This window comes from Crocodylus porosus, unplaced genomic scaffold (genome assembly GCF_001723895.1).
Source record: "Crocodylus porosus isolate Cpor-Errol unplaced genomic scaffold, CroPor_comp1, whole genome shotgun sequence".
Taxonomy (NCBI): Eukaryota; Metazoa; Chordata; order Crocodylia; family Crocodylidae; genus Crocodylus; species Crocodylus porosus.
Window position 1 is genome coordinate 122,106,407 of NW_017728931.1, and position 16,421 is coordinate 122,122,827.

Sequence of the window (16,421 nt, forward strand, 5' to 3'; positions counted from 1 at the left end):
TACTGCCACTGAGTGATATTATGCTGCTTATACACTAAAAACAAAACATTGAACTTACTGTATAAAAATAATCTAAACTGTCTAGCTGTATGGTTCATTCCACACGTCATATTCTATTTTAGTTACAAAAACACACCCATCTTTTTCTGGTAATAACAATATGTAACCCTCATAAACAAGTGGACATGGATTTTAAAGTATGGTGTTCTACACATCTGAGCTCATTTTAACATTTCTAAAACAAATTTAACAAAACCCCACTTCAGTAATGCATATTGCAGGAAGATTTTTTTTTTTTTTTAACCTTTATCCCTTCTCAGCCTCTTCTAGGCTTAAATCAAATGTACTAGTGTGTATGTGGATATTACAGTGGTCAGTCATCAAAAGCGAAAGTAACAAATATTAGAAACATGTTTGGTATAGATTTAGTTGATAACTGTACCAGTGTATGAATATTCATATACAATACAAACTGGATGGATTTAGCTTTGTATAAAGTGACGTTTCAGTAGACAGACACTACAATGCAGTATTTCTAGTAGCTTCTCTCATCACTGTAGTGTATCCCTTATGATTAGAAGGAAAAAGACAAGATAATACCCCTCATGGACACCTTCAAATATAGTGCAGGAAGATGCAAAAAAAATTGCAACTGGTCAGTTTCTTCATGCAGGGAGAGTGAAATATTTGCAAAATGGCAACATTTTTAAAGGCCCAAAATTAGTGCCACAACTTGCAGCTGTAACACAGTTATGGCAGTTATTAAATATTTGCACACAGATTTGCTGCGAATTGTTTACCCTTAAATATACTACCATCTCAGGACAACTGTATTAAAACTGACATAGTTGTGATTTATTAACATGAATTAAAATGCCCAACCAGTGCTGCAATGTGACAGTATATTAAAAAAATTAAAGATCATATACTGTACTACTTCCACAAAGATCACACATTTTTTGCAAAAGAGACCTGTCATTATGTACAATACTATATCAAATGAAAGAAGCCTTAAGCAATTTTACATGCAAAAGAAATACAGTATTTACAGCACTTGTCAGACATTAGAAACAGTCTATACATTAAATTACATTGTCTGCAAATAACTGATGAAACAAAAAGCCATGGCCACACCAAACTATAAAAGTCTGTATTGCATTGTTTTCTATCTATTTGCACACAAAACTGTTGACAGAAGAAAATGAAAAACCTGTTAGTGCCATCACTTAGCTGTGTACTTATTTAATTACATATGTATAAAAAGTAATATAGAAAACATTCACTAAATGAATTTAACTGCAACAATAAAATTTAAAGATTATGCAGCATCAAATCTACTGCCAGAAAAAACAGCTGGAATGTTCACTTACAAAATAAAAAGAAATACCTAATACTGGCTTAACAGCACATTTTCAGGAATTTTAAAAAGCAAAAAATGGAAAGAATACAATGAAAGAGCACTGGTGTTTGCTTTTATACAAAGTATCATGTACAAGCTTTAAAAAGTACCTTGAACAGGTACAGATGAAATATACAGTTTATCTTACAGAACATTTTAAAAATGTTTAGAATGAAGGGGTTTGTTTTAATGCCATCCTGAACCATGGTAATTGTTCTGAAAAGTCGGTGGCACCTGTGCTCTGTGAATTGGAATTTGTCCAGGCACTGGTGATGCCTGCTGAGGTCCTTGCACTCCGTGGGGCAGGGTAACAGAGCCAGGATGAGGACAGAACCCTGAAGCAGTAGGCGTTGGAATACTGTTTGGTCCTTGAGGCTGGATATGAGGACCTTGACCTGGTAGTGGACAGTGGGGTCCTGTTCCAGCAGGCTGATGTTGAGGTCCAGGGCCCAGGGTTGTATGATGTGGGGCTTGTGATGAATAGGAAGATACACTTGAATGAGCATTTGAAGGAAAATGTGGGGGTCCTTGATGAGAGGTGTGATGTAACCCTTGTGCTGATGCTGGGTGGTGCCCAGAGCCTAAAACGTTGGAGGGTGGGGGTGGGGGTGGAGGAGGAGCTGAATTCACTACATGCTGGTGTTGTGCTTGCAACCCTTGGTGTCCTGTTGTGGGATGAGGAGGCTGATGGTGGGGTAGCGGACCTGGTGGTGGAGGTGGAGGTGGCAAATGGTGACCAGCAGCTTGAGAATGAATGTGCGATCCAGGAGCTACCGCCACTGCATGAACTGGCCCTACAACATGTGCTACAGAATGCTGCTGATGGGAACTTTGCTGCTGTACAAGATGAGGTCCAGGTGCAGGTGGTGGTGGCGGTGGTGGAGGAGCAGCAGATGCTGAAGCCTGATGATGAATACTGGGGTTCTGAGATGGCAAAAAGTGCCCTGCAGTTACATGGTGTCCTGGAACTGCTTGCTGGCCTGCAGCACCAGGAAGTGCTTGATTTGGCGCAGATGAAAACACAGCTTGTTGGGGCATGTTACCCTTTAGCTGACTATAATTCTGAAAGTTTCCAGAGGGCTGCTGGTTTTGATAATAGGTAGAGGAAGGAGGTGGAGGTGGGGGCGGAGGTGGTGCACTGCTGTTCAGATTTTGTTGATTAAACTGGCTATAAGAAGCTGAAGATTGTCCTGAAGATGTCTGAGTAAATAGCGGTCCACTAGCCTGCTGCTGATTACTAGGTTGCAGGTTCTGTGTGGCTGGATAAAAACTTCTGTGGGTCTCTCTCTGAGGTGCTCCAACTTGAGGTGACTGGGGATGATGAGGTCTGTATGGAGATCCCAACTGCTGAGAATGAGGCTTTGGTGACAGATACCCATGCTGTACAGGTGTGTGGGGAGTAGATGACTTGGGAGGATTTTCTACATGAGGTGAAGGGGGACAATGCAGCTTTAAAGGTGCAGAAGGCAGCTTCTGTGAATGTGAAAGTTGCTCACTTGAACTGCGCAAATGTGACTGCGACGGGTGATTTTTTGAAAGTGCTTGGACGTTATTTGTCAGCTGTTTCTGTTGCAGCTCAGGTTTTGGATGATTCAGGTTCTCAGCCTCGGGTGCATTAGCAGCAGCTTCCCAGTGGGGATCTGGCTTTGTGGGGGTTTTCCCAAGTGACTGAGTTGAAACTCCAGAATTTGGTGAAGAAGGCTGGATGAAGAAGAAAAAACAAATCACTGCAACTCCTATACAAAGACACACTTGAAGACAGATGTATGTATAAAATAATTCTGTTTGCTTCTTTTAAGAATTGTAGCCCACACATTGTCCCCCCCCCCAAAAAAAATAGCAGTGCTGGAAGTTATTTGCAAGTAACAAGATTGTACAGATTTGTTTCCTTTCTGTGGCATGAGGATGGGTTTTATTTTCTCATTTATACAGTCAGAGACAGTAGCAAGATTACATTTAAGCAGAGATATCACTATTACTACTGCATTTTAACAGAAGGCATTGTTGTTTATTATTCTCAGCTTTCAGTGGCTGATAGCCATTTTAAAGAATCAATAAAAGAAAGATGGTCCCTACCTGGAAAAGCTTGCAATGTAGGCTAGTTATAAAATCCCTGCACTACTGAGTCGCATGCAATTATTTACAAATATGGAACAATTTAAAGTTCCTCATCACAACTGAGGAATTGTGGAACTGTGTAAATAGACTGACCATGACAACCACAATTCCTCCACTTAATATTGTGCAAGTAGCCTCTATACCAGCGGTTCTCAACCTTCTGCACCTTACGTCCCCACCTACCTACCTTACTCTCGATGATTACCCAAAGCACTTCAGTTACCAAGGTCAATATTCTCAAAACTGCATAGTACCAATCTAGTCAGCTATATATTAGCATTATTTTTTAAAAACAAATTCAAAATATACTTGTGTGTGTACTTTATTTATGAGTATACATGTACATCTATCTGCACACTAAGCGTTACCTTGCTCAGCTTTGAAGGACTCTTGCAAGTCTTTTGCGAAGTATCTGGAGATGGACATTCAGTTGCAGGCTCTGGATTTTCAGGATCGGGCTCTACAAAAAAAAGGTATATATATGTATTTAAAAGGCTTTTGCAAACTACTAAGCAATTTAAAATTCAAGTCTACATAATTACTTTAAGTTGGTCTACAATACTAGTCAATACTGCAAGTGTCATATGAGGTCATCTGCTTACTGACCTTCCATAAGTTCAGTGAAAGAAGGGACCTTAAGTTGCAACTGGGGAATGATATTTGAGTGAGATGAAGGTGGAGACTGAGCATGAGACGGTGAGCATGGGCTACAAGGTGATTCTCCCCCTACAGACGAAGCAGACCCAAACATAATATTAGAATGGCTAAGAACTCCTGTATGGATTTGTTAGATGAATCCACTTTCTATGATAATGAGTCAACTTACCACTGTCCTTATCTTTCCTATGATCGCTGAGAAGTAAAGCTCTCTGATAACTTCGTTCCCTCACTTGTTCCACTGATGTTGAAGCGGTCCTTTTTTTTTTTTAAAGGAAGAAACAAAAACAGTTTTAATCTAAGAGGGCTATTCTACACAGGCTGCGTTTAGATGTACACAGTGTTAGAAAGCAGCTCTCTGGTACACAAACAATCTCTTATGCAGATACTTTTGGTACATTTTGTTTACTATTCAATCAGTTCAGTTTCTGCAACATTTTCATCTGAAGAGCAAATGTGCGCACACAAATCTGTAGAAAAGGAAAGTATGCTCTAGGTGCTAAACTTATGCCAGTGGCAAAATTAGTGGACATTTCAGTAAACATAAAAACCTTAACTTTTGCCTCAGACTAAGCATTTGTGAAGCACAGACAATAGCAGCACACAGGGAATTTTAAAAACTACTTTTTTACTATTTGAACTTGGGCAAACTTTTCCAAGTTTTGTAAAGCCGAGCTGGAGTCCTCCTGGTCAGCAGGGACAGTATGAACATCTGCTGACTGGATGCACCTCACTTAGCTTCTCAGCTGAAGATCTACTTACAGGGCTTCTACTACCACAATTGAGCACTTTGAAGTTTCCCACTGTTGCTAAAAGTCAGTTCACCTCTACCTGCGCTAGCAATGCAGAAGCCCATGGTAGAGGGACCGCTGCCTTAAGTGATCTGTCCTGAAAGTAAAGCCAAGGTACTGAAGTGCAGGCATTAGGCAACTTCAGCTGTTACAAATTGCATGTGGCAATTAATGTGCCAAATTGCTGCTTGCACACTCAATACAACTGCATGCAAGTAAGGTGAGAATTTACTCGTGCGCAGAGGAGTTATGCAAATGATTACCGTAAGCAGCCTACCTCAGCACTGGTGCTAAGTAGCATTACAGCATGTTGCCTGTACAGCTGTGCTCAAGTGAAAACATGGTAACCGCACAGGACATGCTAATTAGCCCTCAGCATACTCCTGGAAACATGCCAGGCAGGCACCACTACATCCTAAACCATGTCAGTGAGATGAAGCTCAGGGCACATGGACCTTTCCAAACCATTCTGGATTCTACACTGGCCTCCTTGTATTGCTATATTATACCTGCCCTTCTATTTCAAAGGCCTCATTATAGCACTTTCCATCTCAAAACATTTTCTGAAAGGAGGGCAGTATCATGCCCATTTTATAAAAGGGAAGAAAAAAAATTATTAAGCAACAAGCAGGAAAATTACTTTCTTGGCTACATGGCAGATCTGGGAACTGATGCATATCAACTTTTTAATCCATTTTACCATCATGCCTATTTTGAACTCCAGGAACCCCTTCATAATTTTTTTGAATTTAGTAGCACCCTATTTAAAAAACTAACAACATTTATTATAGTGCTCACCTCCACACACAGGGGCCAGGTACAGGGAGGAAGAGCAATTTCTTACCTCCATGCACGTTAAGCGGGGCAAGAGTGAGCAGGCACTTAACTCCTCAGTCCACATTACCCTTAAAATGATCTTATAGCACCCGGGTTGAGAATCACATACACTCCTTACATACATACACACTGTATGCAAGGCTACAGTTCAGCCTTGACTTACATGCCTGTGAAAACTGTGCATACTCAGAAGTGCAGAACTTCAAATGCTGGGCTGCAATCTTGTCTGTGAGTCTGGGTGAGTTAAGTTTATTATTTTCTGTGGATTATAAAATCAAATGTATATGTATATCAAATGTATCTATTGGATGGCAGTAGGGAATATGCATGGCATGGACAAACGTACACTTGGAGCAGCTTCAACAGGGGAGAGGGCACTGCTGCTCATCCAGCATCAACGTTTAGGGGATTTAGCTCACTAGTATCACTCTTGGATCGGGCACATAACAGTTACAGCAGTGGTTCCAAGTCTACACCAGTCTTACCCTGCATCTTCCCTCCTGCCACAACATATATTTGATTTTGTACTACTGAACTTACTCACCCAAGCTAAAACATAACTATTTTCTACCACAGCTCCACTCTTCACTGCATTTGAAAAAAATACAGAAGTTGCTGAATAAATCTCCAAAATAAAGCTTCTAGTAACAGGATGAAGTGTGCATACATCTCTCTAATCATATCCTGGAGGACTTTTTTCTTTGATTCTAAGAAAAAAGTATTAGAACATCTGCCCACTCACTTGAAAAAGAGCTTATGGTGAAAACTTACTGTCCAGAAATGCAGTGTAAGTTTTTAAATATAAAAATTTAAGAACTTAAGTGGTATTTCACTGCTGTAGCTCATGAATTACCCAAGCACAGCATTTCAAACTGCAAGTCTAAAAGGTTCTTTCAAGTACTCCTGTGTCCATTAATGTAAAGGTATTAGGAATTCAAGGTATCTACAGTTTTGCATACGTAGATGGAATTTTCTTGGGCGCTCTGCTACACTTTCATAGACTGCTTTGCCAGCTGTCTACTTTACCCCTCAAGTTTTCAAACTTGTGAGCTGTACTGAACGGCTTACCATTGAACTTCTGGATCATTCTTCTCACTAGAAGCAGCTTCTTTAATTGGACAATTGCTGTTAATTTCTTCTGGAGCTGCATTATAAACAGTAGCTGGCAGTGGCAAAGGTAGGTTTGTGGTGTTTTCAGTTTGCTCTCCGTTTTCACCACCACTGTTGTTATATCCATCGCTAGCACCACTATTACTGCTTATACTTCCTCCACCAGCAGCATGAGGAGACATAGTAACCAGGGAAAAGTTTTCTGCCTTGGAGCCACTTTTTCTAGCTTCCCTTTGTCTCTTACGATATTCTAATAATGATACCTGTGCAGAGGAAGGGATTAAAAAAAAAAAAAAAAAAAAAAAAATCAGAGAAAGTTTACTCATGTTATTGAGAAGCTTTACTATGCCAAAGGAAGACAGAAAAGTTGGGCTACAGAATTTAAGTTATTTCAAATAGGCCTACCACTCGCACAGTCTCTAAAAGGAAAGAAGAGATTAGTTAGATGACAATGCAATGTATTTTGAAAATGTACAGAACACTTTTCCTTAGTTTTCCCCTATAGTATCCAAATAGCAGGAAGGCATGAAGCTGTCACACCCTTACTAGTTCTCATGAATTTGTTCTTTCAAATCATGATAATTTGAAGAATGTGTAATTTAGTGTGTTTTGTTTTAAACCTTTATTGTACTTTAAAAGGCAAAGATTTCAAATGTATTTTGATATTTATTTAAATTGATTTCATGTTCTTGCACCACTGAAGAACATGTATTAAAATGTTATATAAAACAGTAACTTTCCAAAATCTTATAGCAACCACTGAATTAAAGTCAGACTGTTGTTGTTACACTCCCTGTAATTAGGGGGGGCAGCAGAACAGTGTGTCAAATCTAACTCAGGCTGTATGATATGAAAGCTCATGGCTCTCTGAACATTTCATCAAGTGCTATGAATGGACTTGCCAAGAGCAGGGATACTCTTATGCAAAGCCGTCCCCACAGTTTAACTTCTGGGTTTTGAAAAAAAAATACTGAAATACTGAACTTTGGGTCTGGAGAATTTTGAGTAAGAAAGCATCTTTCTGAGCAATTTAGATTTAACACCTTTATCTCTGCAACTTCATTACTACAACCTGCTTTGACCCTTATCTTAGTATCCAAGCACCAGGGAGCAACCCCCACCCCTCCCCCCCTTAAAAAAGGGAGGGGTTGGAAGAAGAGATAGCAGGCAGATTTTCAGCTCAAAGTGTTATAGGGCTACAAAAATCAAATAACTAAGATTCTGACCCGCCATGTACACAGCATCTGATGGGAGTGCTTAGTGAATACCACAGCTGCCTACATCCACACTTGCCATGCGCTAGATTTTCAAAAGTGCTGCAAATACAACACTTGCCACTTAAATGGACATGCAAGAGGAAGAAGGGATGGAACTATGGACACGTGTGTTAGAACTGAAAATTAGGGCATTCTTGGCTAACACGACAGTAGAATTAGGGTTGTTTTATCCTCTGTCATGTATTCTTTTGTGGATTAACAAAAATGGTGGAAAACTATAGGAAAGATTGTAGCACTGATGCAGTAAGGCAGCCATCCAAAGGAATACAAGCCATTTTCTCAAAAAATATTAAGATAAATCTCCATGTTTAATTGGCTTGCACACAAATTGGTGAGACTCTCACAGTCTTAGATTTTACCTTGCTTATTCAACCCAAAGCAAAATTCCCTCTCATGTTGCTAAAGTTCTTGATGTTAAAAGTTTACATGGAGGCTATAGGTTAGAAAGATTTTGGCCCAAGGGGGACAGGATGGAGCATCCTGTCCATTTGCTGTTTATTGGTATCATGCTGCTGCCAGGATTAGTCTAAACCAGTGTTTCTCAACCCATGGGTCACAACCCAAAAGTGGGTTGCAAGAATATACGAAAAGATCGCCAATGAACTTTAAAAATGGATTCTCCTTTAAAGGAGAAAAATGTTGGAAACTCTGGCTTTTCCCTTGAAGGCTGGCAAGAGTTCGAGCCTGCGAGGGGCCCTCCCATTCTCCATACAAGCCCCTCCTGCCCCAACACACAGGGCAAAAAAGGTTGAAAACCATTGGTCTACACTGACTGGGAAAGTTGAAGACTGACTTTCTGAACATTTGGGAGACCTAGACTACTATCCATTCTGAAAATGCACTCTTAGTTTCAACTTCAAAGATCATGTGCCTTCTAGAATAAATTCTAGAGAAGAATTTACTTTAGAATATTCATTGTCTATTTGTAGGCAAGCCCTCAGACCTCTAACTTATTAACTTACAGGTAAATTATTGCTTTGCTGAATAAAGCATGGATTAGCATTGTCTAAGGAAGGGCAAAAGCATCAGGACCCTGGGCTCTTTAGCTATTTCCACCCAAGTGGAATTGCTAAATGCAGATAAGAGTTCTAGAAAGGCCCTTAAATCAGTAACACTTATGACCACAAGTGAACCTGAAGAAACTGGCTGCAAGACTGCCAAACTGAAAAGGAAAGTTATATTTTTGCTTTCTATGTGAAGGGGATACATGGGGGTGGGGGAGAGATTGGTTCACGGGACTCTGATTCAATTCCCTGTGTCACCAAAGTATTTATGTGACCAGAGACAAGTTTTAGCTTCATTATACCTAAAATTCACCATCTGTAGATCTGTATTTCACAGAAGGATTGTGAAGACAAACACTTTAGGCACTTCAAGGTCATCACAACATACTAATGTGGGGTACCAAAAGATGCTGAAACAGTATGTAAAAGCCACCAAACAAAACTACCATACCCATGTTGAGACCTTGAATAGTAGATAACATCTGACTTTCCTTTTAGATGGAGAAACTGGAGCATAGCTTCCAAACCCCTCCCCAAACAAACAAACCAAAAAAAGAAGTCTTGTTCTGAAAAAGTTACTTTGCTCCTATAACAAAGAAAAATCTCTTGAAGAATCAAAGTATTGTTTTAAGAAAAGTTTAAATGTCTAAAGTTTGATAAATAATTACTCTGAAAGTACACCAACTCCAGAGGGAATATTCCTGCTGCACTGCGTAAAAGATCCATTAGGCTAGGGTAGAATTTTGTATAAAGAGGAGAGTAGAGAAAGCATAGAAAAAAGAAAAATATTAAGTCTAAATATTGGCACAAACCATTCCTGTTATCTCAAGAGGAGAGCCTGTAGGTATTTGGGGAAAAAAAACAACTTAAAAGGAAATGGACCTCAATTTTCTCTCAGCCACAATTTGTGGTTTCAGTAGTTGAAATGCAACCATTCAAGCTTCTATTTCAACCTGCTGATAAAAAGACTATTTAGAGAAAAAAGATTCGAATTCCCTTTAGTTATGTTATAGTAGCATGCAGATTGGAGAGAGAGGGAGAGACAGGGAAAAACAGAACTACTAATCTGATTCATCTTATCTGATGCCATCAGAGTCCTCCAAATAGAGAAGGACCTCTGAATTTAGAAGAGACAGTTTGGATTATTCAGCTGTAGTTGAAATATGCAGCAATGCAGGCGCCATACCAGAGAAACACTGGACTTAGGATTCTCCCGGACTGGGTAAGGCTGTGGCCTGGAATTTGCAATCACAGAAGTACACACAGGGCAACATCATCTGTAAATCAGGTGCTTAGGACTTGACATGTCTTTGAGTTCCTTTAACATAATGTTGAGAACTTTCCCATTTGGAGATGAATAAAGAATGTTCTTAAACTAATCGTATAGAATTTGGATGGCAAACAAAACTTTGGAAGTTGAATACTGAGCCGAACTTCTTTTCTGGAAGTTCAATCTGGCATGATACCCAGTAACAACATTTTTCTTTTCACGATTTCAACTTTTTTAGATTGTCAAAAATCTTTTTTCTTTGTTTCTAAGAACTCCTTCCTCTACAAGAGCAAGGAACAATAGAAAATCGGGGGGGGGGGGGGTTCAATTTTTTGGTGCCACAGGACTTTTTAGATTCTCTCTGATTTCTTATCTCGTCACAAGAAGATGCAACACTCTCTGCTTATTTGGATACTTTTTCTTATGCAGAGATTTTGAGTGAGAATATTTTTATTCTCTCAGAAGATAAGTAAATGGTGCTGTGGATCTTAAATCCCCCAAATGGCATTTCTGAAAAAAATTCCTTTGCAGCAAGGAAAAAATGGTATCAGCCTAATTGTTTAAAAATAAGAATGAACGCAGATAAATTGTATATATTTTTAGCTATTTAGTTGGAGCCACAAACAAGTCTATGGGTATCAGAGCCAGACAGAACAAGAACAAAGCTCAGTAACTTGCTAGAAAGTAACAATAACATCTCAGGCAGGAGAATTTCCATTTTGGTAAGAGCTGAGAGTTACAAATGGGCCCACTGTCAAAATGTGTCCAATAGCTTGTTCCCTCATTTATTTAGAAGAGAGGGAGTTTTAAACATCAATACTGAGCTCAAGAACTGCATTTAGAATATAAAAACAAGAAAAAAAGTTTCCATGAATTAAGGATTCCTTTACAGTAATTGCGGCACCTAAACCCCTAACGTAAAACAAGCACCAGCCAGCTTTGTTTTCTAATCTAAGTTGGAACCAATAGGTTAAATACTGAAAGGGAGATATGATTGTGTGCATCAGTATAAATAATCTTTATAGTAGTAACATAAATCATAAATTACAAGCAGAAATCTTTATCAAACTGGCAGTGTCCAAGTATATCATTTTAGTACTTGGGGGCATGAGCAACTATCTTGATTTTCAAACTTTTTTTTTTTTTTTTTTTTTGAGTGATTAGTTTCTCATTTACATGAAATGACTGAATAAATGTGACAGGCTTTACACTGCAAATAGATCCGAGGCCTATTTTCCCCTAAGCAAAAGTCTGTTTTCACCTAATCCTTTAATGCATAATTTAAATGGACTTATTAGGTTTTATAGCCCTATCTACATTGCACAAAACAACATCTTTTTTCTGTGTTAAAAATGTGTCTTAAGTTAACTGTTTTTTATTAATGTGGATATTTTATAATTGGTTTTCATGTAGTAGCCCATGTAAAAAAAAATAAACAATAAAATTATTCTTAAAGTTATAACCTTTTTCTTTTGTGGAGGATTCTGGGGAGTGCAATTTCCATCTATCAAGTTGTCATTATTGACAGTCCTTCCAAAGCCAGATGGAATTCCATCTTCTGTAGTACAAAAAACAGATGCTTCCATGAACATGCCTCTACTGTCATCTTGAATTAGGCACTTTGACTCATTTATTCGGAATCCACCTCCTACTTCCAACTGATGCGAAGGTGTCAAGTCCCTTAAATTAGAATTCATTGAGAAATTTACACCTGTCCTATCGGGACTTTTTACCCAGGAATAAACTGTGCCCCGTCCACAATGAGCTGTTTCTAACTGGCTGCTTGAATCAGTCCTATCATGTGAGGGGGCTTCCAGGTTTTTATGCAGTGCACTTTGCTCAATTACTTCGAGTCCCAACTGGAGGTCTGACACAGATTCTTTTTCTCCAGTGCACTGCCTGGTGACATCGGTCCTGTTCCTTGGACTGGAATATCCAATCGTCTTTATTTCTTGCAGGCTCATTTCTGTCAGGTTGGAACTTCTGAAAGAATTCAGTGCTAGAATCGATGATCTCTCATATCCCTGTATGAAGAAAACATGCTTCAGTTATTGGCTATTTTTTCACAGCAATATTATAGTATTTGGAAGGAATATTAATAAATATATTAACAAAGCAATGTTTTTTCATACGTAATGTTACCACCATTAACTGTTGGAGGCAAACTTGGTATAAAATTAAAAAAAAAACCCTCTATGAAATGTCAGAGATGAAGTTTATTTACATCGTGGTTAGCACAATACAACATAATAAGCATTTACCTTTTATATTACACATGCTGGTTAGAACATTTTAATTCAATACAAATGAATTAGTTCATAATGTCAAAATTCTGTTTTTAAATGTTGAGGTCAGTTTTTAGGCAGACAGAAAAGAAAGCCTGACAAAAAACAGCGTAGGTGGTTCTAAAGAGCTTAGAAATAGTACTCAACCTATTGAGTACAAGAAGGATCAATCCATCCCTATAGACAAGTGTCTTCAGAACAAGGATTGCACCTACATATAGTATACAAATCTTTGCATAGTAGGGAATACTTCTTAAGCAAGTTCTTAAAAGCCCTGAGTAGCAGAAAAGTTTGTGGATTCAAGTTTTTCACATGTATACAACATTACCAACTCACCATGGTATTTCCCCCCCCCAAACCAACTTGTTTTTAATTTATGGTTTGCTCTTTTTTTTTTTAAAGGAATTTGATATAAATTAACTAAACTTTTTAAAGTCAGATGACATAAGTACAGTCTAAACTTGTTAATGTAATTTAAAAATAAATATGCTACTTATGGCTCTTTCATGCAATTGTCAGTACTGATGAACAGACGATCACCATATGCATTTCAAATTACCTCCATCCTTACCTACAAGGACTAATTACCAGAAAAAAAATATTCACTGATGCATGTTAGTGTTAAGAGTGATGCTAAAGTTGTGGCAGTCCAGGAATTACACAAGAGGCAGGGATTTCTTTGAGTGGCGATATCTTTTATTGGACCAACTGCATAGTGGGGATGGAGTCAGATAGGAAAAAAAAAAAAAGTCTTGCATTCAAAAGCCTAAGTTGAGTGTCTTGCATTCAAAAGCTCATCTAACTCCATCCCCACTCTACAGTTGGTCCAGTAAAATACTAGCCAAAGAAATATTTGCCTCCTGCATAATTTTTCCTTGCATTCCTGAGCATACTTTGAGTCATTCTTATAACTGGCACTGCAATAAGTAAAGTGATTTTCTCAAGAACTGACATAAGCTGAGCATGTAATATCCAAGGGCATTAGAATGTTCATATAAGTTACCTTTACTGATAGTTTCCAGACATTAAATCTCAATATTAACATTTAAAATAACAAAACCCAGTTATTAATCATTATATATAAGTCAGTGAATGTATTCATCCTTATCTCATATCTTACCGTTTGGAAATGTATCATGCAATATTTTTCTATTCTCTTTTGGAAGAAGTTTCTTTTTTAAGTTTTACAAAGCTTATGGATCAAGTTGCCCTCTAGTGCTTTAGTCTACTATAACTCTAGATCAGTGGTTCTCAGAGCCTTTTTAGGCCCAAAGCATCCCTCATTAAACTCAATGCACCCCTTAGAAAAAGCCAGCTCTTAGCTTTCACTCTGTTTTTGACTATGGAAAAAAAAAACACAGCAATTCTTCTGTTGCAAGGAATTCAAGAAGACCGCAGCAGGTCAGAAAGTTTCTGACCCTGTGGATTCCTAGCTGAATTCTTGCAGATGTTTGCAAATACAACAACAATACTAATACTGCATGGCACCCTGGTTGAGAATTACTGTTTTGGATTGAAGCTCTTAAGGAAGTGGGACCAAAGGGTGCAGAAAGGAAGGAGAATATGGATAACAGGGAAAAGAATTAAGACATCTGAGCTGAAGAAATAGGGAAAAGACAAAATTATGCAAAAAGCTGAGGCAAAAATTACCAATGACATTCACCAAAATTACAAATTTTCAGTGTATTTACCAAGAATTTTGTAAAACAAAAGATAATCAGTATTTCTTTCTGCTAATGAAGTTTTATAGATTGATCAGACTCTTCTATAGTTTCTTGCAAAGATCCTTACCTCTTGACTATAAGCTCGCCTCTTAATTTCTGGAGAACTGTCAGGTGAGGAAATATTCTGTGCAAATAAAAACAGTTAAGAGTCAAATGAATTCGGAATAACAGAAAAGATTTCAGTAATAAATGAGTTAAAGAAACAGCTTAAGAGTTCCAGTCTTTAAAATGAATTGAAACGGAAGTGTCTTTTACATCTGAAGGGGCAGAAAAGCAACTGTTCTCATATTTTTGTTGACAACCACTATCTAGACAACAATTACCAGGTAATTTTAAAGAAATAAAATGTACGGTGCAATAAATACAAAGAAACACACTGCTTAGTACCAGTAACAATACAATTTTTTAGGCCTGAATAATACACGCCCACACATAAAATATTGTATGTCATGGGGGCTCAATCCAGAACCAAGAATCTACCACCCTCATTAATCCAACTGCAGATACAGGCCCTAACCTAAAAGGAATATAGAAGTGCCCACTAGGTTTGCACCACAGACTGGCACTGGATGAACTCAGTAATAATGCAACTGAGTGAAGAAAAAAAAGAAAAAGAATTTAATGTCAGAAAATCTTTCTAAATAAATGTATTTCCCCATATCTCTTAAAACATTCATAAAAAAATATCACCTCAAAGTGCATGGCATTTCCATGTAGAGATGGAGTTACAGGGGTAACTGGTGAATATATGGGTTTGTAACCATTTCGACAAGTTTCGTCTTCTGCTTTTATCCTAGGAGGAGTAGCAAACAATGATGAGTCTGTGGCAGTAATATCAGCATGAGTTGGTGTGGCATATGGAGATGGTGTAGGTGTTGAAGTTTCTGAATAAGCAGGATCCAGCAATTGATACAGTCTTCGTTTTTTTAATGGTGTGGTTAGATCTGTGCAATAAATAAACACAAAACTAGGTTACTTAAACTAATTTCTTATTTATGTGAGGAGGAAGTACATTTAGAACAATTAAAATCACCATCAGAAAGTCAAATAAATACACCATTCATTAAAATGAGTTCCTCAGTAAATTTTAGGTTTTTACTGTTAATGTTTTCATGCTAACTATGAAGGTGGAAGGCATTATATAAAACTCCCCCAAAATTGCAAAACACACCAACTGAAATGGCAGCCCCCCAACTGCAACAACTAACCACAACTCCTTATGGGGTGTCCGCCGCCGCTGCCCTCCTCCCCACGACAACTTGCCAAAACTCCTTAAGATCCTCTGGATGGGTGGGGAACGGTGTTTGGGAGTGGGATGAACAGGTAAGGCTGGAATCATGGGGCTGGGTTGTGGGGCAGTGACAGCTTGGGGGGGTTGGGGCCAGGGCGCAGGCCCAGGCTAAGCCACAATATGCTTCCTACACACCTTGCCCTATAAAGGGGGGAATGGGTGTATGGAGGCATGCATGGGAGGGATAGAGGACTGCCTGGGTGCTACGTCCCAAAGGGAGCCAGCCAAGGGTGAGAGAGGGAGGGGGTATGGTGGGGCGCATACATCAGCAGAGCTTGTCCAAGTGGTGTGATCCACAGCTGCCCCCACATGGGGCCAAGGCCTGCCTGGGACAGCTCAAACCTTGCTCCTGCCCACATCTCTCGGTTCAGTCATGGCCAATGCATAGCTTCTGGCAAGGCTGTTCTCAGTGTGGCTGCAGTTGTCTGGGTGGTACTCTACTCCCCTTGCCTCCAGTGGGAGCTGCATGGCTGAAACTCACCCCCAAACAGAAGTGAGGGAGGAGCTGCTCCTAGAGGCAAGGAGAGCAGTGCAGCACCTGGCTGGCTACAGCCACGCCAGAACAGCCCTACCAAAAGCTATGCATGCTGGCTGGGCCCTGGCCAGTGGGGCTGTTCTGCTCCTCTCACTTCCAGCTGTGGCTCCTCCTCCTGCCCCA

The 16,421-nt window shown here is 39.1% G+C and overlaps 1 protein-coding gene across 7 annotated transcripts in view; it reads right to left on the reverse strand.

The window, feature by feature from the left end:
- Positions 1–829: 829 nt before the first annotated feature.
- KMT2E (lysine methyltransferase 2E) overlaps positions 830–16,421 on the reverse strand; it is a 90,426-nt gene continuing 74,834 nt past the window's right edge. For 5 of the 7 annotated variants that reach the window (XM_019543572.1, XM_019543570.1, XM_019543569.1 and 2 more), the window contains 8 exons: positions 15,163–15,416; positions 14,540–14,596; positions 11,927–12,487; positions 6,871–7,175; positions 4,344–4,432; positions 4,124–4,243; positions 3,886–3,977; positions 830–3,100 (listed from right to left, as the gene is read on the reverse strand). In XM_019543572.1, the coding sequence (XP_019399117.1) occupies positions 1,586–3,100; positions 3,886–3,977; positions 4,124–4,243; positions 4,344–4,432; positions 6,871–7,175; positions 11,927–12,487; positions 14,540–14,596; positions 15,163–15,416 (2,993 nt within the window). In that variant the 3' untranslated portion in view covers positions 830–1,585. Of the gene's footprint in view, positions 3,101–3,885; positions 3,978–4,123; positions 4,244–4,343; positions 4,433–5,966; positions 6,062–6,870; positions 7,176–11,926; positions 12,488–14,539; positions 14,597–15,162; positions 15,417–16,421 lie in introns of those variants that run through there. The other 2 variants (XM_019543574.1, XM_019543575.1) reach the window with 2 other exon arrangements.